General features: G+C 36.8%; 1 protein-coding gene across 2 annotated transcripts in view; it reads right to left on the bottom strand.

Moving 5' to 3' along the window:
• Nucleotides 1-22,531, bottom strand: part of LOC127455379 (steroid hormone receptor ERR2-like) — a 108,436-nt gene that overhangs the window by 83,863 nt on the left and 2,042 nt on the right. The window contains exon 1 of one of the 2 annotated variants that reach the window (XM_051723233.1): nucleotides 19,657-19,915. The exons of the other annotated variant lie outside the window; for it this stretch is intronic. Coding sequence (XP_051579193.1) covers nucleotides 19,657-19,706 — 50 coding nt within the window. The 5' untranslated portion in view covers nucleotides 19,707-19,915. Of the gene's footprint in view, nucleotides 1-19,656; nucleotides 19,916-22,531 lie in introns of those variants that run through there. 2 annotated transcript variants of the gene reach the window in all.

Below are 22,531 nucleotides of genomic sequence, written 5' to 3'. Positions count from 1 at the left end.
TGGAATACCCAAAATTAAAAGGCTTATAACTGGACAAAAAAAAAAAAAAAAAAAAAAAATCGAGGGTCGAGTGTTTAGTATCATTGTAAAGAAAACTTTTTAAAAAATGTAATGATATAATTTATGATACATTCTGCAACTCTCAGCCTAAGAAACTGCTGAAAAAAAAATGGCCAAAATTGTTTTCTTATTTTTCTTATTTGACATTATATACACTACTGGTCAAAAGTTTTGAAATACTTGACTGAAATGTTTCTCATGATCTTAAAAATCTTTTGATCTGAAGGCGTATGCTTAAATGTTTGAAATTAGTTTTGTAGACAAAAATATAATTGTGCCACCATATTAATTTATTTCATTATAAAACTAAAATTTAATAATAAAAAAAGTTTTTGAAATTGATGACTTGGACCAAATAATAAAGAAAAGCAGCCAATAAGTGCCCAACATAGATGGGAACTCCTTCAATACTGTTTAAAAAGCATCCCAGGGTGATACCTCAAGAAGTTGGTTGAGAAAATATCAAGAGTACATGTCTGCAAATTCTAGGCAAAGGGTGACTACTTTAAAGATGCTAAAATATAACACAGTTTTGATTTATTTTGGATTTTGTTTAGTCACAACATAATTCCCATAGTTCCAATAATGTTATTCCATAGTTTTGATGATTTTACTATTATTATAAAATGTGCCAAAAAACTGCTTTTGTTTTGTTCCCAATCATGTCAACTGTATCTGAGAAAAGATTTGTGTTGATACGACAAAGCAATCAAAAGTTATAGCATTACAAAAATAATTTATCATACTGTCCAAAAACATCTCCAAACAAATAAAACATAATAATTGTACATAAGAACTAATTACACATGCAAACACAACAATGACTAAAGGTTTGTACAGCATGCAGACATGATTTTAGTAATGAGATTTCACAGAATGAGTTTCATTCTGTGTCATTTGAGTCATCATTGAGTCTGTGTCATGTATTTGGCGCCATCTCCTGGTGGTCATATGTAACATTGTGCTTCATGTGGATTATCTAATGATCTATGCATCTGATTACCTTGTGTGTGGGCTCGTTTGAAAGATAATCACGTCCTCTAAGTAATTGTATAAGATATTTTATGTTCCGTATATTTTTCAACACCAGTATAATTGTCAAAGACGTATACTTAGCTATTAGTCACTATATTTTTGTCTGTGAGTAAAACAAATAGACTGGTTGTATTCTACTCTTTGAGAGCTTTCCAACAACATATGACACATGGTTATTTGATGAGTTTGATGTTTTTTACTGATTACAATTTTTTTTAATATAAATTATTAAAAAGGAACACTTCTGATTTGTCTGTTTATTTCAAAGCACTTGTTTAGTTTTGGTCATAATGTTTACATGCATTGTAAAATAGAGCTTCTAAGATTTAAAATGATACCTATTTTGTGTTGGTCAAGACTGTAGTTATTAATATTTAGAATTTTTTTTGCTCTTGCAGGCCAAATATGAGGATCAAACCCACAATGGGTCTTCATTTATATATATATATATATATATATATATATATATATATATATAGTGACATAATAACATAATACATTATTAAAAAATGCAAAATAATCCTAATGTGATAGCAATAAAAATCTATATTTTGAATAAAAATAATGCAAAATACAGTTTCATAGCCGGTAAGAAATTTTTATGGTAAATTTGTAAAATTTATCTCAGAAATTTGTGAAGTGAATTATGGGGTCTGGTTTGTTGTCTTAAATCACAACAACATTGAATATATGATAAAAATGACACACCAGCAGTAAAGATGAACCCTCTAGGCCTCTCTTACATTATATACATTGTGCAAAATTCAATAATTTTCAAAGTGAAATCTGTTTCAATTTGCTTAGAGCTTCTGAAAAAAGATAAATGCTTATGCACCTTTCTGCACATTCATTTTATTTATTAAAAGCTATACATTAGAGACAGCAGCATATGGGGCAATTCCATTTAGGCTTTATTTCTGAACTTCAATGGGATCTTAACCCTAGGTCAAAGGACACAGTGAAGGTGACACTTAGCATAATTGCATAAATGTCTGAGCTGCTCTGTGTTCATATATAAAACCTGCGCTCAGCAGAATCCCTGCAGCAGTCACAATGACACGTTACACTGCTGTGCGATCATACACAGCACTCTTCTATACTGTTTGGTTGATATTATTCAAAGACTAAATATGACATCTAGTCCTACATCTAGTCTGCTGAGTTTGTGTTCTCTGATGTGTAGCCTCATCTCTCTGTCATTCCTGCATCCTATCGCTGCGTCAGGTGGAGTCAAGGAGTCTTTCTCTTTTCGTCTGGCTAGTCCCCCCTACCGTCTGCTTTTTTTCATGGTGCCCCCATTTAAATTCACGCTGAGTGGAGCCCACAAAGAATCATGTTCAGTTCGGCTCTAATCTGATTCCAGTCGGCCATACTAACAGAATTTCAGCCGCTGTAATATAATTGCACCTCCGCCACAGCGCTGGACACGAGTTAGCATGAAGGTCTCGTGCTGCGGTTCCTTTACAGTCTATGATACTAACTAAAGTGAGTATTAGGCCTGAGCAGAGATGTTTCAAACCAAAGTGCTTCAATGCAGTAGTATGTTTAGTAACTTTAACTATAACTTTGTTATATACTAAATGAAAAGGAAACGAAAACCTTGTGAGATGCCTATCTAGACAGCATTTTAAGGCATCATAGGCTCCCATGCTCCCAACAAACGGCTGTTTCTAACATAGGCAGCAACATTATACTATCATCTAAGCTTCTGTATGTCATATGAAAAATAGTTCAATGTAAAATAAAAATTGTAACCAATTTGTGTGTTATGTATTTTCATGCTTCAAGCTGTTAGCTCAGCAATATGCTAATGCCATTGGTTGAGCCAGAAGTTGACCGTTTTAATTTACCATCATGTCTAAAGTAATTTTTTCTCCCCCCAGAACTTCATGTGGTGACACATATGCGGAATATTCCTCACATTAAACCGCCAAAACATAAAAAAATTACAGCTATGTATCAGAGGTAGACCGATATATCAGTTGTACAGATTAATCGGTGCCGACAGTTGCTTTTTCGAACTATAGATTATCATAAAACATCTACGACAATAGTTGCAGATAGTTTTTTTAATAAAAAAAAAAGATTATAATAAAATGTATTCCACTGTGTCTACAGTTTGAACAACTTGGTTCTATATTATAACAGCAGCCTCTAGAGGTGAAATAAAAACAATCACTGACTCGCCACAATTATCCATATATGTTCTTTTATCATCACTTCAATGCAAATTTGGTTATTTTGATTAGATGAATCAAATGTTCTAAATTGAAGCGAGGGCATGAAAAGAAAAATGCAACTATATGGAAACGTGCCCTGTCAGCACATACATTGTGTCTCCAACATATATTTATACAAATTCTTTAATCTGGTGAGTATATACGTAGATATAGGCTTTAAAAAGCTCAAATTTTTAAATACTTAAATATAGAGCATTGTACCAGAGCCTAATCTCCACCATTTCAAAATTAGAGTACCTAAAAAAGTGTGTATTTCGGGCTTGTCATGCTCCAAACCTTTTTTTTTTTAATCTTCTGGTTATAATAAATTTATTTATTTTGAACTTTTACTGACACTATGTCTGTGCCCATCATAGTAAGGAAAGACTAATAAAGTTTTTTAACATTCTATAAATGAATTGGAAAAACTATCGTTCGATTTATTGGTTATTGGCCTTTTTCACCATTTTCAGTATCGGCAAAATCCATGTGGCATGGGGGGCGTGGTCATGTGTCTGTCTGTGGGAGAGGGAGAGTGGTAAGGCTCGTCACCTGGGTTGTGATTACTCTAACACCTGTCTCTCTTCTCTCTCTCCACCCCCTGTGTCTCATGTCCCCTCCTCAGAAGTGGAGAGGAGCCCTGCCCAAACCCCTCACCTTGTCCGTCCCTCCCTCTCCCCCTGTCTCTCTCCACTTTCCTCCCCAGGTTGGCGAGACCGCCCCCATGAGTGTTAGGAAAGCCTGGGCCGGTCTGTCGGAGCTGTGGGGAAGCCAGGCACTGCCAGGATCAATGTCTGGTAATGGAGGTGTCAGGAGGCAGCGAACTGTCAGCGTAAGTGTTTTATTTTCTTATTTCCACTCTTGGTGTACAGCGCAGTCACTCTCTGTTAATTTTCCACTCAGTCAATAATTCACTTCCAACATAAACATAAAAGGCTCTGCAAACACTCATTAGATTTTTAACACTCTGAGAACATGCCACTGCTGTACACTCAGTCTCTCTCTTTCTGCTGGTTCTCCCCCACACTGACGCTCTGGCATACCTTATCAGGTCTCCCTCCGCCATCACTATAATGAGAGACAGGTGTTAGAGTAATCACAACCCAGATAACGAGCCTTACCGCTCTCCCTCTCCCGCAGACAGACACGTGACCACGCCCCCCATGCCACATACCCCCACTGCTGACTCAGGCCGGGCAACATCCGGCCTGCCCCCCCCCCCAGAAAGACAGACACATGACCACACCCCCCATGCCACAATCCACTCTCGGTCGACCTCTACAATGCATATAGGACAGTTATATGAGGTGCTTGGCAGTATTACATATGTGCTGTCCATCTACATGCCATTTACAATTTTTAAACATAAAAGTGATGAAGAAACATAATGTAAAAATAAAGAGTAGAATGTTTCCCAAACAATTCAAGATGAGAAAGAATTCGATAGTAAGGGGTGTAATGCAAAGCCTCTGCTTTAGCTGATTTTCGGTTGCCGAATGACATTGAGACATTCTGCATTAATATAAAATTCAACTGCTCCGAATATGCTCAGATTTTTGGGAGAGGACTATCTATATTACTTTTTTTTTTTTTAACTCAAGTCTTAGATAATGTGAAGCAAAGTATTTAATGTATTGAATTATCCAAATACAGCAATCACCACATGGTTGATACAAAAAAAATTTGGGGTTAAATATCCTGCAGATAACTATATTGTGATATATACTGTAAGCATGATATAAAATGACTCATTACAGTACAGTCTCTAAATGTTTTTCTTTATGGAATTGACAAGAAAGTAAAAAGCACAACAGAATAAATAAGTCATCATAGAGTCATTGGGTTCATTATTGTCTCTCTCTCTCTCTCTCTCACAGACAGACTGAGCATGTGCGAGCTCAGCTGTGCAGACGGGGCAGTATCTGATGCCCCAGTGGGGCGGAGGGGAGATCGGTCAGAGGACCCCAGCTGATGGGCTGATAAAGGAACAGCAAGCGGAGGAGGAACTCAATTAACTCATGACATGCTCACGGGCAGCCGTTAGTCCTCACGGGCGGCTGCCACATGGACTTCTCCCCCTGTTACTGCGGGACAGTCACACTGTGAGGTTTGCATGCTGGGCTCATTTAACAACACAGCTTTATTCTAACAGACTCATTTAAAGGAAAAGCTCATCCAAAAAGTGAGACTCTGTCATCATTTACACACCCTCATGTCATTCCAAACCGTATGACTTTTGTCTTCCATGAAACACAAAAGGAGAATTTCTAAAGAATATCCTGGCTACACTTTACCTTATAATGAAAGCCAATGAGGACTGGGGCTGTCAAACCAATGACAGAATAACTCCATTAAAGAGTCATTAATGTAGTTTGTATGACTCTTGAATCAAATATGCTGCATATGTCCGGCCCCAGTCCCCACTTTCTTTCATTATATGGAAAGGAGCATCCAGGACCTTTTTCTAAAAGTTACCTTTTGTGCTCCATGGAAGATAGAAAGTCAAACGGGTTTGAGTGACATGACGTTATTAAACGTTGACGTTGGTAAACTATTTTCGTTTTGGGGGGAAAGTTATTTGACAGAAAGTGATCTTGACCTGTTCTCTGCATATGTAGGATAAAGCCCTATTCCAACGTTGCAAATGAAATGGGGATCGTTTAATAGCAGGAAGGGCCTCAGGGGCAACTGAGGGCCACTTGTAAATGTCTGCCCAAAAAAATGTCTCATATTAACAGCTACCAAGGGAATACGAGAAGAGGTGCTGACCCTGTGGGCTGTTTTCATATATGTGTGTGTGTGTGAAGCGTGGTAACAGGGGTAAGTAGCTCTTGCTCAGGCCCCTGGGAGCCATTTTAAGCTGTGGGCTGCAGTGAAGAGATGTTCATTCATTAGTGTTGAGATAAACACAGAAAGAGAAGTGGAAGAGGTGAGGAAGAGTACTTGGTTAAAAAGCAAATGATGAATTGATTTGTGATCGACTGATCTGAGGAGGTGGAACACGGCCAATGAGGGATGGACAGAGAGAGGAGAGGAAGTGAGAGCACTGCAAAATATTATATTCTTTGCAAGAATTGTTTTTCTAGTTTTCTAGTAAAGACATCCTTATAACAAGATACAGTAAGGCCTACCTGAGAAGCTAAACTGCATATTAAGGCTTGTTTTATGAGAATCTTAACCATATCTTGATCACTGGCATTTTTTTTTTTTTTTTTTTTTTTACCTGTTTTAAGTATAAAAAAATAATAATTAAAGAATGTATTTAAAACACCAGGTAAATTTATATGGTTTTAAAGAAATGGTTCATCTAAAAATGAATTATTCATTCATCCTCATGTTGTCCCAAACCCATGTGATTTTCTTCTGTGGAACTCAAAAGGAGATGTTAGGCAGAATGACAGCCTTAGTCACCATTCACTTTCACTGTATACCAAAAACAGTTGCAATGAAAGGTGACTGAGAACAGGGCCGCATTAAGGTGGTCCTGGGCCCCTGAGCTTATCGTTTCGGTCATCAGGGCCCCTGTCGGTTGTCAGATTGGGGGATGGGGGCAGAGTGGAACATTTGGGCCCCTGTCAGTTGTCAGAGGGGTTAGAGCGGAAAGTTTTCACTTGATGATCATGCGCTACATGGATGGGTTTGTCCGTTGAGCACCCTCCCTGTGTTTACATCAGCGTCTTTACCGAGAACGTTGATGGTGTATGCTAGAATTATTTTACACTTATTATTATTTTCAATATGTAATCCTTTTCACTATAAATTCTCCTCCCCCCACAGAAGGTGGCAATATGCAGGAAGAATGTGAATCGCCAAAAACAAAAGAAGAATGTGAAAGTAAAAGTGGAGATTTGTAGTAAAAAAAAGGACTTAAATATTGATCTGTTTCTCATCCACACCTATCATAACACTTTTGAAGACTTAAACCACTGGAGTCATATTACTTTTATGGTACCTTTGTGTGCTTTTTGGAGCTTCAAAGTTCTGGTCACCATTCACTTGCATTGTATAGACCTACAGAGCTGAAATATTCTTCTAAAAATCTTTATTTGAGTTCAGCAGATGAAAGAAAGTCAAACACATCTGGGATGGCATGAGGGTGAGTAAATGATGAGAGAATTTTCATTTTTGGGTGAACTATCCCTTTAACGCCTTTTATTAGGGAATGAACTACAGTCCCATGAAGCATTGTGAGTGAGGTAATCCAACTGAAGATTATGGAAAAATATAAAACTATTAATTTGAAGTGGTTGATTATAAGTATATAAACAATATATTTTAAGTTTATAGCAAAATATTCATATATTTTTAAATCTATAAGTAGTTAGAGAGCATAGGGAGAGTGACTCCATTGCATCATGGGAGTGGGTGGAGCTGCAGAGCTCTTTTTTCTTTGTTGAAATAAGGTGGACTGATGGCTTCAACAGAAGAGTCCATTAACAACCTCAGAGCTCATGGTAAGTCTGTCTTTTAAGGTTTAAAAGTTATTGTTAAAAATCTGTTCACCTATGGAGAAAATGAATGTGCTTTTTACGTAAGAATACACAAGCAAATAGATGACCTCAAAGCTATCAGACATGAACTAAAAGCCACAAAACACACAACACAAGCATACGCACTTATAATCAAGATACATTTTCTGTTTTAATATCTTGTGTAATTTTGCTTCTCAGGTAAGATGAGAGACAGAAAGTCAAGGAAATGAAAAAATGAAGGTGAGAGTGAGGCGGATCAATATTCGTATGGGCCCCGTGTGCTGACGGTGGTGGCGGTGCCCGGTTACTGCAGGGAGGGGGTGCCCAGCGGCCCGGCAATTAAACTCCTGCCGGCTGAGGATTAAATTTAGTCAGTCTGCTGCGCATCACCACTGTTATAAAACAATGACATCACTCACGGCAACAACACAAGCCCTTAGCACGCTACGTCCTGCTGCAGACCCAGAAACAGATCGCATCTATTGATCCGCAGGATGTGTGTGGGGGAGACAGATATTTGTGAGGTCTCTAACTAGTGGCTTTTAAAGCTATCTGATCAGCTACACATGAACTATTTTACACAAAACTGTTCAAGCTAAATAATGATAACTTGTTCAAATAAACATGAAAGCAAATGGAAAGCCACCGAAATGGCCACAAAGTAGATATTTTAGTATATATATATATATATATATATTTATCAAGTGACTAGTGTGACAGTAGCTCAGTGTTAGCTTTTCCTGTAACAAGCTACTTTTTTCTAACAAGTAGTGACAAAGCACAAAAAACAAAAAAATCCCTGTGGTAAACTGCATGTGGTTTTATTTGAATAGTGTGGGTTTCGTAGCTTCCAAAACATTGCATATAATAGTGTTATATACAATGTAGTGTTAATCAGAAAGAGAGACTAGTAGTGAAAGAGTTAACATTTAAAAGTGTGAGAGCCCAGCGCTGAAACTCCCTCTTGAATTGAACAGTTCATCATATGAAAAAGTAGTTCATTCCTCGCGTGGAACACACTTGGGAAGGTTTATTAAAATCGCTCCCCTTTTTTTCCTCTTTACACTAGAAATAATGCATATTCCTCATTTTTCTGCTAAATAATTAGCTGCCAGATCAAACATGCTCCTAAAGTAAGACTTAGAGCTGAACGAGTATATGATGTCTTTAGCAGAAATAGGTAATGTTATTTTGTATGCATGCCTTGATGCAGTTGTTTGCATGTCACACAAACACACATACACACATTTATGTATGAGAAAAGAAGTGACACAAAACAACATACACACACACCTGCTGATACACACAAGAAAATAATATAATCTGCTGGACTGCTCATAAAATAAGTTCAGAGAAACAACATCAAGCCAAAAAAAGAAACTGAAACTTCTTACAATCAATATGACAGATTACATAAATTATCAGAAAAAAAAAAAAACACTGCTCTAAAACTATTACAAATATTAACTTTAACTAGTAACTATTCCACAGTATAAACAAGGTGGAAAATTTACTTTTTTGCCCACAGAATTTTACCAGTCATTTTTATTGATGTATTTGAAAAATATGTGAAATTAAACAAATGCACAACTAATTAAATCCTGACAGCTGTGATCTCTGTTTTTAACAGACTGATCTCACAGTGAATTCAGAAACAGTAGGTTGACTTTTCTTTAGCTAAAATCGCTGTTTACTGAAATGTGAAACACTGCCCCCAGTGGCCAAAGTAGTAAGTGTTTTTGAGCGTATGGGCACGTGTCAGCTCCATTTAATGGGTGAAATGTCCACAGAGGGGCGCCAAAAGCGAGCGGATTTCAGCTGTAAAGGATGTAATACAGTGAAGAGGAATGCATATTTTATAAACTGTACCCCTCCAAACCCAAACCCCAAACCTAAACCTAACCATCAGTGGAGTAAAATTGTAATGCTGGAGGGAAAATTGGATCTCAACGAGATCAAGATTATGCAAACTCAGTTACTTCCTGGGTTTTACCGCAGGATCCGAACCCGGTCTCCGACGCTGCTGACGCTACACAATTTTTGGTCACGCCACAAGGGAAAGTAAACACAATTGAGCCGATGCATAAATGTCTGATGGGAGATGGCACTTGCCAGTGAGTTGGCATAACGTGGCCGATTCTAGCGTACGCTCTAAAAATGAATTTTTGCTTCTTGTTGATTTTATTGGTAACACTTCAAAATAAGGTTCCATTAGTTAACATTAGTTAATACACTATGAACTAACAATCTAACAGTAAACAATTGTATTTTTATTAACTAACATTAACAAATATAAAAAAATTCTATATAAAATATATTGTTCATTGTTAGTTCATGATATTTAATTTGTGAACTAAAGTTAATGAATGGAACCTTCTTGTAAAGTGTTTCCTGTTTATTTACACAATTCTTAATTTCATTGTGTGCAATCAATTTAAATGTGTAAAATGGAAGTTCACTTACTCCATTTGCGTTGGGATAACTCAAATAATTTTTGATGGCCATACCCAGATGTACAGGTGCATCTCAATAAATTAGAATGTCATGGAAAAGTTCATTTATTTCAGTAATTCAACTCAAATTGTGAAACTCGTGTATTAAATAAATTCAATGCACACAGACTGAAGTAGTTTAAGTCTTTGGTTCTTTTAATTGTGATGATTTTGGCGCACATTTAACAAAAACCCACCAATTCACTATCTCAACAAATTAGAATATGGTGACATGCCAGTCAGCTAATCAACTCAAAACACCTGCAAAGGTTTCCTGAGCCTTCAAAATGGTCTCTCAGTTTGGTTCACTAGGCTACACAATCATGGGGAAGACTGCTGATCTGACAGTTGTCCAGAAGACAATCATTGACACCCTTCACAAGGAGGGTAAGCCACAAACATTCATTGCCAAAGAAGCTGGCTGTTCACAGAGTGCTGTATCCAAGCATGTTAACAGAGTTGAGTGGAAGGAAAAAGTGTGGAAGAGAAAGATGCACAACCAACCGAGAGAACCGCAGCCTTATGATTGTCAAGCAAAATCGATTCAAGAATTTGGTTGAACTTCACAAGGAATGGACTGAGGCTGGGGTCAAGGCATCAAGAGCCACCACACACAAACATGTCAAGGAATTTGGCTACAGTTGTTGTATTCCTCTTGTTAAGCCACTCCTGAACCACAGACAGCATCAGAGGCGTCTTACCTGGGCTAAGGAGAAGAAGAACTGGACTGTTGCCCAGTGGTCCAAAGTCCTCTTTTCAGATGAGAGCAAGTTTTGTATTTCATTTGGAAACCAAGGTCCTAGAGTCTGGAGGAAGGGTGGAGAAGCTCATAGCCCAAGTTGCTTGAAGTCCAGTGTTAAGTTTCCACAGTCTGTGATGATTTGGGGTGCAATGTCATCTGCTGGTGTTGGTCCATTTGGTTTTCAAAAAACACAAATCACTGCACCCGTTTACCAAGAAATTTTGGAGCACTTCATGCTTCCTTCTGCTGACCAGCTTTTTAAAGATGCTGATTTCATTTTCCAGCAGGATTTGGCACCTGCCCACACTGCCAAAAGCACCAAAAGTTGGTTAAATGACCATGGTGTTGGTGTGCTTGACTGGCCAGCAAACTCACCAGACCTGAACCCCATAGAGAATCTATGGGGTATTGTCAAGAGGAAAATGAGAAACAAGAGACCAAAAAATGCAGATGAGCTGAAGGCCACTGTCAAAGAAACCTGGGCTTCCATACCACCTCAGCAGTGCCACAAACTGATCACCTCCATGCCACGCCGAATTGAGGCTGTAATTAAAGCAAAAGGAGCCCCTACCAAGTATTGAGTACATATACAGTAAATGAACATACTTTCCAGAAGGCCAACAATTAACAAAAAATGTTTTTTTTATTGGTCTTATGATGTATTCTAATTTTTTGAGATAGTGAATTGGTGGGTTTTTGATAAATGTGAGCCAAAATCATCACAATTAAAAGAACCAAAGACTTAAACTACTTCAGTCTGTGTGCATTGAATTTATTTAATACACGAGTTTCACAATTTGAGTTGAATTACTAAAATAAATGAACTTTTCCACGACATTCTAATTTATTGAGATGCACCTGTATATGTGATGTCAGGTTAATGTTTTAGTAGCACTGGTGGCGTTGAGTTTATTGTCCCTTTGGGTTTTGTGTCATGTGAGTGCATCTCTTTCCAAAAATATGACTGTTGAGTGTCACTGTCAATGTACATTGTCATTTGTGTGTTATATGTTAAGGACCCTGCATGTCTGGTTGCAAAGCTTGATTTAAAACTCCTTGGCAAGATGTCGTCCTCTATTGCAGAGACTACGAGCTCACATCTTGTTACTCTTACAACAACAAAAGTAAAAAAAAAAGATTGGTATAAATTAAGTTGCCTCAACGTAATTAAAATGATCTGGTAGATGTGACTAAATGAATTAAGTTTGTACAACAAGGCTTTATCAAATCCTTTCAAATAAATTAGGTTTTGATGAAAAAAAATATTAATTTAATTGCTTTGAAAAGTTTTCTGAATATTATTAAGTTTACTGAACATTTGTATTATTATTTTTAGGGTGTACTGGAACTCTCTGAAACAACATGCCAACATCATATGTGATCATGTTGGGTTTTAAACAGGTGAGTCCTCTTTAAAAGAAATAAACTCAGACCAAAAAGTGACATTAGTGACAAAGAGCCCAGTTCCCTTTGCATTCTTTTAATTAAACAAATAGGTTATGATTGTTTTAACAGAGTTTCTTGACAAAGGCCAATCTGGGACAGGTCACCTGCCACAGTTGCTGGTAGATAAGTGCATTGCAAATACCAACCATTTCCAAAAAAGAATTACAAAACACTCTTTTGAAGACCCGAACTCCCTGAAAATGGTGCGAGTTTTCTTAAACATATCTGAATATTTGTGCACGTTCATACCATAAGTGCATGAGAGTTGCACTTATGCACTCAAGTTGTTCACAATGGCTCTGTGTTCATGCGAGGACTTGCGTTGTTTTCTTTCGCAAGGTTTCAACAGAAGCAAATGTGAACAAACTTCTCTCACTGTACTCATAAACACAATGAGAAAAGGTTATGAGAGAAGGCTACCTGAGCGCACCGGAGAGCAATGGCGAAAGTCAAAACTTCACTGTAAAATAACTTAAATTACGGTTTGTTTCTCGTATGCCTTCAGAAGACTTGGAATATGATGCACGAGTCGCATGGACTATTTTTTTTTCTTTAAAGTGAGGCACTATCAACTGCCATTGAATGGAAATCAGGAACATTCTTTTTGTGTTCCACAGAAGAAAGAATGTAGGGCTGCACAATCAATCGAATAAACTATCGAGATTTCAATTACAGCTGCCACAATTAACTTATTGTGAAAAGTGTCAATTACAGCATTCCATTTAGGTCTACTCTCGTTGCATTCAAAATGTGTATTTATGACATGTTTTTTGCAGTGTTTGAGCATTGTAAGCAATCAGACAAGTCTGTTACATGATTTATTAAGAATTTAAATTGTTTTTGTTTTTTTCATGCTGCTACGGCCCAATGTGAGCTCGACTGTTTATGTCAATCATCTACACCAATACAGTAATTCAGGAACACAGTTCTCAGTTCTTGTTTTTGATGTGTAGCCTCCATAAAGTATTTGAATGTCAATTTTATTAATCAAAATGAATCCATTACAATGTCAAGGTAAATAATCATTTTTGGGTGAACTATCCCTTTAAAGGTGAAGTGTGTAATTTCTGCACCATTTGCGGCACTAAATGGAATTACAAAAATAATAAATATATAAAATATTTCTCTGTTATTTGTCCCAAAGTCACACCACTGACTGAGCCAGAAGTCGACATGTTGGGATGCTCAAACTAACAGAGCAATGTTTTATAAGCGCCATAGAGTCACAGTGTTTTTAGGAAGTCAACGTACCAATGACTTGAATATAGACTATGCACATTAAATTGGGACATCCAAAACATTTACTTTAACTTTGCTTTACTTTGGTATACAAAAGTGTTTTTTTTAAAAAAAAAACCTTGATTGGGGACCTCACACACCTGTGGCGACATCATTTCCTGTCCATAAATCCCACCCATTTCCTGGCACTAGTGGTATTGTCTGTTACAGTGCAGGTAATGAATATGGCGTGGAACGCTGCAGGTCTGGACGCAGACGCACTCCATTTGGCTGTCAGCTAGAATCAGAGCAGCAATGGTGACAGACCGTTTCAATATTGATTTCATAAATAAACAGAGCTAACCATCGATCCTTATGTTATTTTGCATTTCAATTACTGCTCAGGAACATAACCTTCAAACGACTGGTCGCTCGATACCAATACCATTCTCTGATAAACGCTCGCGTACCGCCCCGTGAACATTTCGCCTGACGTTTTCTCTTCCCCTCTATCCAACGTGTAAATTAGCAGACTTAGCATTTGCCCCCGCAACATTTGATTACAGTAAAAATTGGACATGGCGCTCTGATCGTTTACTCATTGTTTGTGGTATTGACGTTGTTACACATGCAAATAGAGGGCAAGTGCTGTGAGACACATACTTGCATTAAACTGCATGTGCAGCATCGCATGCAATGAGTGAGTTTGCTTGAGATTTTATTGGTTCTATTGAAATTACAAATTTTAGTTTATGTATTTTACTTTACTTTTGTGCAGCAAGCAGTTTATATAAAAGCATTTTTTAATTGTCAAATTGAAGGCATTTCAAAGACTGACACTTTTTACCATAAATATGGAAGAACTGTTACACTAAAGTCAGAATTTGTTATACTAAAGCCCCTATAAAGGCCCTGCTTTCAAATCAATATCAATACTAGGAGGATCACTGTTTCCTCTGGGGTCATCTCTTCCAAACCATACCTTAACTGTGTGTGTGTGTGTGTGTGTGTGTGTGTGTGTGTGTGTGTGTGAGCGTGAGACCCTCCATGAGGCATGCATTGGATGGGGCACTATCATCACACTAACAGAGCTTGGTTTATTTTTAAAACTGCCATCATGGTGTGGCAAGAATGCCAAGGTTACCTGAGTGAGAATTTGGGGACGGATGGGCGACACCAGGCAGTTCAGTAGCTGCTGCAGGGTGTGAGAGCGCTGAAACTGGCACGCTGAGATGCTGAGATACAACTCTTCTGCCCGTTTGTTAATAAACATTTGTTTTGGACTTTTATGCATGTGTCTTTCTGATTTTGCTGTTCCATAAACAGGAAGTTCATGCATAACGTGATCAAAAGCTTTTCTTTTATAAACATCAAGATCTTAGGTTTCAGTTTATATGAATGTATAAGGGAAAGAGAACATCCAAGGTCTTGAAACTGGTCACCATTTCATTTAAAATTTTCACCATTTCAATAAACCTTTTTGCTTTTACTAGTTCCTTTTAAATAGTTGTGCAGTGTGACATAAAAGCTGCATGCATAATTATTATATAATATTAAACAAAATGTTGTTTAATATAGTTTTGGACCGAGTATAGCATGTCACGCTGCAGGACTTGATAACTTACTGAAAGTATTTGATGTGAACTACTCAAACACAGGCACTTTTTAGTAACACTGTACATACATTTTCCCTTTGTTAAGGGATTATAAAATGGGTTCATTAATGACTAATAATTCACTTACAAATGCATTATAAATCATTGATATGCAGTAATAACGACATGCGAAAAAAGGGTGTTTCATGCAATAGCTGCTAAATAATGAACCATTTTACCTTACATGTTATAAATGCTTAATAACCCTTATTCAACATTAGTAACCTGCCAAAATATATTTCAATGTAAAGTGTACACTTTTGTAGCATTTATTGAGGAGTTGCCAACATTACAACCCTGTACATAAAGTTCAGCATGCTATAATGGTCATCAGGCTTTATTTTATAATACATGCAGTGAATGAGCATGAAAAGACCTGAAAACGTTACTTTAGGTAACTAGGACTAGGTAAAACCATTTTATGGCATCAACATGACAAGGAAAGTGACAACACAAGTGACTCAAGACATTGAATAAATATATACAGAAAGCAGACTGCTGCAATATCCCTCCTTTTAATTTCACTATAATAGTCTTTTTAGTTGCACTGTGACATAAATCATGAATCATGCCATTTTATGTGTTTGATTAATGTAAGTATGAATAAATTTATGAATTAAACATTTATAACATGCAAGTTAAAATGCTCACAATTTAGTAAATATTGGATTAAAGTTGCCTGTTTTATTCATGTTGCTATAACTGCTTATAAATTATTTATAATGCATTCATAAATGACTTATTAGTCATTAATCAACCCCTTTATAAACTCTTAACAAAGGGAACATTAATGTAAAGTGTTTTGTAGTTTTTAGTGTTTAATAGCTCTGTTAAAGACTAAAATGTCTTGAATATTTTCTCATGAAATCAAACCATAAACCTCAACCAAACAGAACACACCCACAGAATTTACATACGACTAACTAACCAAAAAAGCTGGTTAGAAAGAGCGGCAATAACACTCAGTAAAGCATGTGTTGATAATAAACAAACATTTGAAAGTAAAGATGAGAGTGATGCACTCGAAACTGCTCCAAAATACACCTGTAAGCAGCCTAGGATGGACAAACAAAACATACGAGCCATCTGAGAAACTATTAACAGCGTAAAACATCTACTTGTGTTCAGGGCTCACTGAAAATAAGTTCTGAATTATGTGTTTGTAGCTTTTAAAAATGTGCATCATTCTGAACCAAATTGAAAATTAGGCACAAACTCAGTTTGGTTAAAGGTCAGCTGGCTGGCTGGCGGTGGCGGCCACCGCGAGAACTGAACCCCTCTCCAGAGCTCATGAATATGTGGGCTGACCACAGGCACGGATCTGTGTGAGTAATGTTTTCTGAAACCAAATTACTGTAAGCCGATCCCATCTGGATAGTGTCAGAGCCGGGCCGCTTCGGTTACCCGCGATAGCATCACACAGACAGCAAAAATCTGATTAACCCAACAGCACTGAAACACTTGTTTAGAGAGCACAAGCTTTTAACTTAAAATACACTAATGCAATTCCCATTGCTGCTTTTTCCTGAGTTAATACGATAAAATGGATGGGGGTGAACGGAGGAAGGAAATGCGAGAGATGTGCTAGATTCACCAACTCAGTAATGAAGTCAAACAATTTTTCAATTGAATTTGTCTGCGAGTGCTTATAGAGCTTTTCTGCATACAAACATAATCGAACTGTCAGCCCGATGAAGAAATAAAAGTGCTAGTGAGGACTGGAAATGGGGTCAGAATAAAAGAGAATCCGTCTAGTCAATCTTTGCTTCCGGTCATATTGAATACACCAGTGAGTAAAAAAAAAAGTCACATTGACCGAGTGAATCAACACACATTTCTCAGCGGCTGGATACACTACTATACCAAACAGCCGATACCATGAATAATTTTGTTTTTATTTTTTAAATAGACATATCTTGGGCTGAATATCCCATTAACAACATCAATGTCACTACATGTGCTAGTAAACACTCATTGATGGCGATTTTTATGTGAATCGAGTGCAATGGTGCATTTGAGGTCAGTGTATATGACAGTGAATTCACCAACATACAGCTGAATTCCACATCAGCCCCTAAGTGTGCTATCGGTTGTAAATAATCATGCCGTTCTCACACAACTACTGTTAAAACAAAGCCGCATTAATTATCCCTAAATTGATTACACTGTCATTGACAAGCTACTTGAAATTCATCATAATACTCTCTTGAAATATCTAAGCAACTGTGCTATCTCATTTTACTGAATATTTTAAGAAAATATGTTAAAGGAAAAATACATTAGCCTGTATGTAATTAAAACTTAATTGAGCTGAGTATTTTTTTAATAAAGCAATTAAATGTATAAAGCCAGTCAACAACAAACAAAAGCCTTAAACCCTAAAACTAGTTATTTTGTAAAAAAATAAATAAAATAAATAAAAACACACTGAAAGCGTTCTGCACATAAATGTACATTCACATCTATTTTGCATAACACATTGATAACATAACTAAGTGTGTGATAATGTCTCTATAATGACATGATTTTTCTATGCAGGAGTACATAGAGATTAATTTTATGTTATATAATTAAGTAATACATTCTATCATGATTATATATAAGCATAAAGTAATTTGGTAGAACAGATTTAGGTTTGAGAAGAAGTCAACACTCAAACGTCAACTCTAACATACTGTATATTTCAAATAAAGGTGTAACTGGTGTATTATGTGCATGATATTATCAGATGCATTTTAAATGATGGAAAAATAAATGGGGAAAAACATAAACTGTATTTTCTGAAGCTGTAATTAGGCTGTTATTTACATATGAATCCATTTAAACTGCAATTGTCTCTATGAAAGGATGCCATTAAATCAGTAAATCAAATCTCACTACAGTTTTACACCATATCAGACTGGAACATTTAAACTGAGATCAAATGAAATGTAAACAAAATGTGCTACTCTATATAAAACCAACAAAACAGAATATAAACAGAACAGAATATTTTTTTAATATATATATTTAAATATAATCTCAACATACATGACACTTGAAAAGTGTTGCATTTATTGTAAAGTGTAATAGTGAAATGTGTGTGTAGAGTTGTATAGAGCAGCTGAGCTGTATTGAAGCGGTGTGATCCTTCTTAACGTAAAACTACACAGCAGATTATAATATGTGTGTTTAAGATGACTAAAGTCTGAGGAGTGTAATGTAGTCACTCAGCGCATTTCAATACGTTTCTGTGGCGACACGGAGAGCAAATGTTGCTAGTGTAGCATTACACCTTAAATTTAAAAAATCTATATAAAAAAATACATATATTGAGATTTGCACAATATTCTTTATGGCAATATCAATCTTTCAGATTTTTAAAGATTATCAAAGCACTAGTTATGTATTAACCTTAATGTATAGAGTTTAGGACAAATGACTGCTCTCTTAAAATATCAGCACACACAGATAATAAATCATAATAATAATAATAATAATAATAATAAAGAAACTATAAATTACTATGTGTGACCATGTTTACGTTTCATGTAATAATATTCAAATAAACGGTCTACAAACAAAGCTAAAAGAGGCAAAATGAACAAGAAATAAAAAATTCAATGACAAAAAAAAAAAAAAAAAAAAAAAAAAAGAACATCTGAATATCATGAATATCTCTTTATATGTTTACAAGAACAAGTTGTATACTGTAAGTTGCATTTTCCTTGTGTATTCTTAAAGCGACTGCATTATTTCACCCTGCCGTGTGCTGCGACTTAGAACAGCACTGATACGCCCCGGGACACCCAGACCCCTTTAGTGGCTCGTCTGGTGCCACTCCAGCCTCCAAAAGACATTTCTTTCGAATTGTCTTCTGTCCTACTGTCTACTCATTTAAAAAACTTGTCTCTCTGCCTTTTGTCCTGCATTATGGCCCTTCATTTAAAAAAACACACACTCACACACTTATATAGGATAAAAGAGAAATTGTACTAGAGTGTCCGGCTGATAGGACTCATGTTTAATGCAATAAACGGTAAGAAACATAGAAAGACAACCTACTTTAAAAGCAAGAAAACTGTGTGCTCTACTGTACACCTCTAAAAACATTAGAAACAGAAAATGTGTGTGTGAAGAGTTACAGTGAAGCCATGCAGCAGAAAATCCCTATGGTAGCAGCCAAAAGTTCAACCCAGAGCAAGAAAATTGTATTATCAACCTAAACAGAGAGTTTTCAAAGACAAGCCAGAAAAGCAGAGGCAAAGAACGAGCATAATAAGCAACAACAGTCAGAAAGGAAGCAGGTTAGCGCGTGAAAGAGGAAGATGCACCTACTGGTTATGATAGCTGAGAGGATCAGGAATGCAAAGTTCGGAAATGTCCATCAGCCCAGTTTAGCATTCCAGGAGGAAGAGCAGAAGGAAAGAGAAAACGCCGGACACCCGCCTCTCCCCCAAAAACCACACGCGAGCACCTCAGGAAAAGTTGCGGTGAAACGCCCCTCCAGCAGCGCAGCCCACCGTCAGCTCAGGTACGCATGTGTGTGTGTGTGTTTGTGTGTGTGTGTGTGTGTGTGTGTGTGTGTGTGTGTGTGTGTGTGAAAGTGAGGGGGGAGGGGGACTAAGGAGGGTGTAACGGGGAGAGACAGAGAGGCAAGAGGCTGCAGCAACAGGACAGCGTGCTACGATGAGCGCGCAAGCGGAGGAGAGGCAGAAATGAGTGTTTGTGCGCTCAGTGTCGGCCTCTTTAAGACCGAAGGGCTTGATGAATATGGAACAGCTGCTGTTGCATGCTGCCTCACAGGGGCGGGGCTTCAACACACAGAGGAGGCGGAGTTACAGTAGGGAGGGGGAGGGGGAAGTGAGCTGGGGTGGGGCTGACGAGACGTGGAGGCTGAAATTCTCCCACAGACGATCGCACACTCCTCTGCACACACACACACACACACACACACGAGCAGCCAGTCTTTAAAAAAAGACTGAAGAAATGTTATACAGAATGCAATATATATAACTATACTGACAAACAGAAATGATCTCTCCTATATGAGGAAGAAATAATAATAATTATTATTATTTTTATTATTATTTATTTATTTATTTTTTACCAGTATTTTACCAGGAATTTCACTGAACAAGATTCTTAAAGGTTCTTATTTACAACTACAGCCTGAAATTTTTTTTTGCAAATTCTTGCTCACATAGTTATGTTTAATGTTAAACTGTTCTTCAAAAACATGTTTTTTTCTTTCTAAAAATAGTTTTTTAGCATATCACTCTAAGTACTATATATATATATATATATATATATATATATATATATCAGGTATATGTGTGTGTGTGTGTGTGTGTACACTATACTGTATTGTTTAAGTGATGCATTCTATATATATATATATAGAGAGAGAGAGAGAGATACAGTATTTATACTGTATTTAAAATGCATCACTTAAACAGTTTTACAAAAAATCCTGCTTCTGTAAAAATTATATGACTTCAAAATTGTGCTTTTAGACTCATTAAACAATGTTGCTGATAAAATAGATATTTTCTCATTTTGTTTATTTTACTTTCTATGTGTTCCTTTTATTATTTTAAATGCTAACTACACCAATTTTTAATTAAAATGTATTTTGTGTGTTGATTAAAATGATTATTATCTAAATAAAATATGGTGAAATGTTGAAAATGGGAAACTGAGAGGTGCATATTCCAATCAGACATGCAGTTGTGGTTACAGTAACAACACTGATTTCTGAAGATTTTACCGTCACATCATTCCACATTAATCCTCCCAAAACAGATGTTTATGAAATTCTACTAGTGCTGCATTAAAGAGTGTCTGGTGTGAACATTTGAGAGAAAGTGGCAAGTCAAAGTGGACTCCCATCAGGGTCTAAAGCAGCAGAAAATCGCTGTCTGTCTTCAGTGACCCACGGCTTTACAATCGGCCAGAGTCTCAGCGTTGATCAAGCCATGAAGAATGTAGAGAATGCAGATACCGTTTCACACCCAGTGTTACTGTATCTCGTTTTATAAGCGTGCAGTAGCAGGGATTCAGAAGACAAACCCTCACAAAACCACACGCATGACAAGTGGCCAGTTTGAACAGATGTTGCTGCCTGTGTCACAAATTCACAAAACTGAAGAATATATTCAATCCTCTTTGTTAAACACACAAAGAGGAGCTTGTGGGCAGCTGAAGCGGTCTGGACAGCACAGTAGATGTTTATTACAAAATATATATTCTGATAAGGTTTTAAGAGCATATGCCTGTGAATCCACATGACGGAACAGACCAGAAGCCTTTCTAATGGGAACCCCACCCTGCTCTATTCAATGGCTCGCGTTTCCATAATCAATACTAAAACATCTCACAATCCCTCTTGATCATCACAGGTCTCACTCATGTCTCAGGGCAGGACCTAAAAACCCCCACTATATATTCAACGAGACATCAAAGACAAATATAAAAGAATAGTTAAAGTGTACATTAATGATATATCTTTTCATATCGTTCTTTAAACAGGACCAAACCCCTATATGAATATTGTTAAAAACTGAAAAGATGAGTTGGAAATTAACAGCGATAACCTCTCTGTTCCATGTAACTGTAATATATATGCTTGTTTCTTTGACATACAGTTCAATATGTATGGATGCCTGTAATTGTGCCCCTTTTACAGTCCATACAAAACACAGAAACGCTGCAATGAGCTACAATAACTCAGCAAACCAATTACAAAATACAGACGACAGATGAAAAACTCGGCGAATTAGAAGAGTATCTGCATGTGCTTTTTAAAAACATGGAGTAGATCCTTGATTTCTGTGGAATTTAATTGAAAAACCTCACAGAGGTCATTCATCCACGAGCCTAATCCATATGATTTGCGTGCAATCCCTTTGGAATGCTTATTAAGGTCTCGTCTTATGTTACAGAGAATTTGATATCAAATGCTGAAATTGTGCTTGTGTTAAATGATGAGACATCTCTAGATTTAGGCAGCAATATACATACATTTTCTCTCTAGAATCACATGAAAAAGCAATAATTAGTCTAAATGAAATTGTGTTGCTGTTAATTTTTCAGATTTTTTGTTTGATAATGTCTCAAGACAGAGTTAAAATAAGGATGGCAGTGTAAGTTTAGTGGCTTGAAATACACATTTTGGACAAGTAAGTATTCTTAAAAAAAATCTCAAGTTTGA

Source organism: Myxocyprinus asiaticus, chromosome 17, assembly GCF_019703515.2.
Source record: "Myxocyprinus asiaticus isolate MX2 ecotype Aquarium Trade chromosome 17, UBuf_Myxa_2, whole genome shotgun sequence".
Lineage (NCBI taxonomy): Eukaryota > Metazoa > Chordata > Actinopteri > Cypriniformes > Catostomidae > Myxocyprinus > Myxocyprinus asiaticus.
The sequence above is the reverse complement of the archived record's forward strand: the minus strand, read 5'-3'. Positions and strand labels throughout refer to the sequence as shown.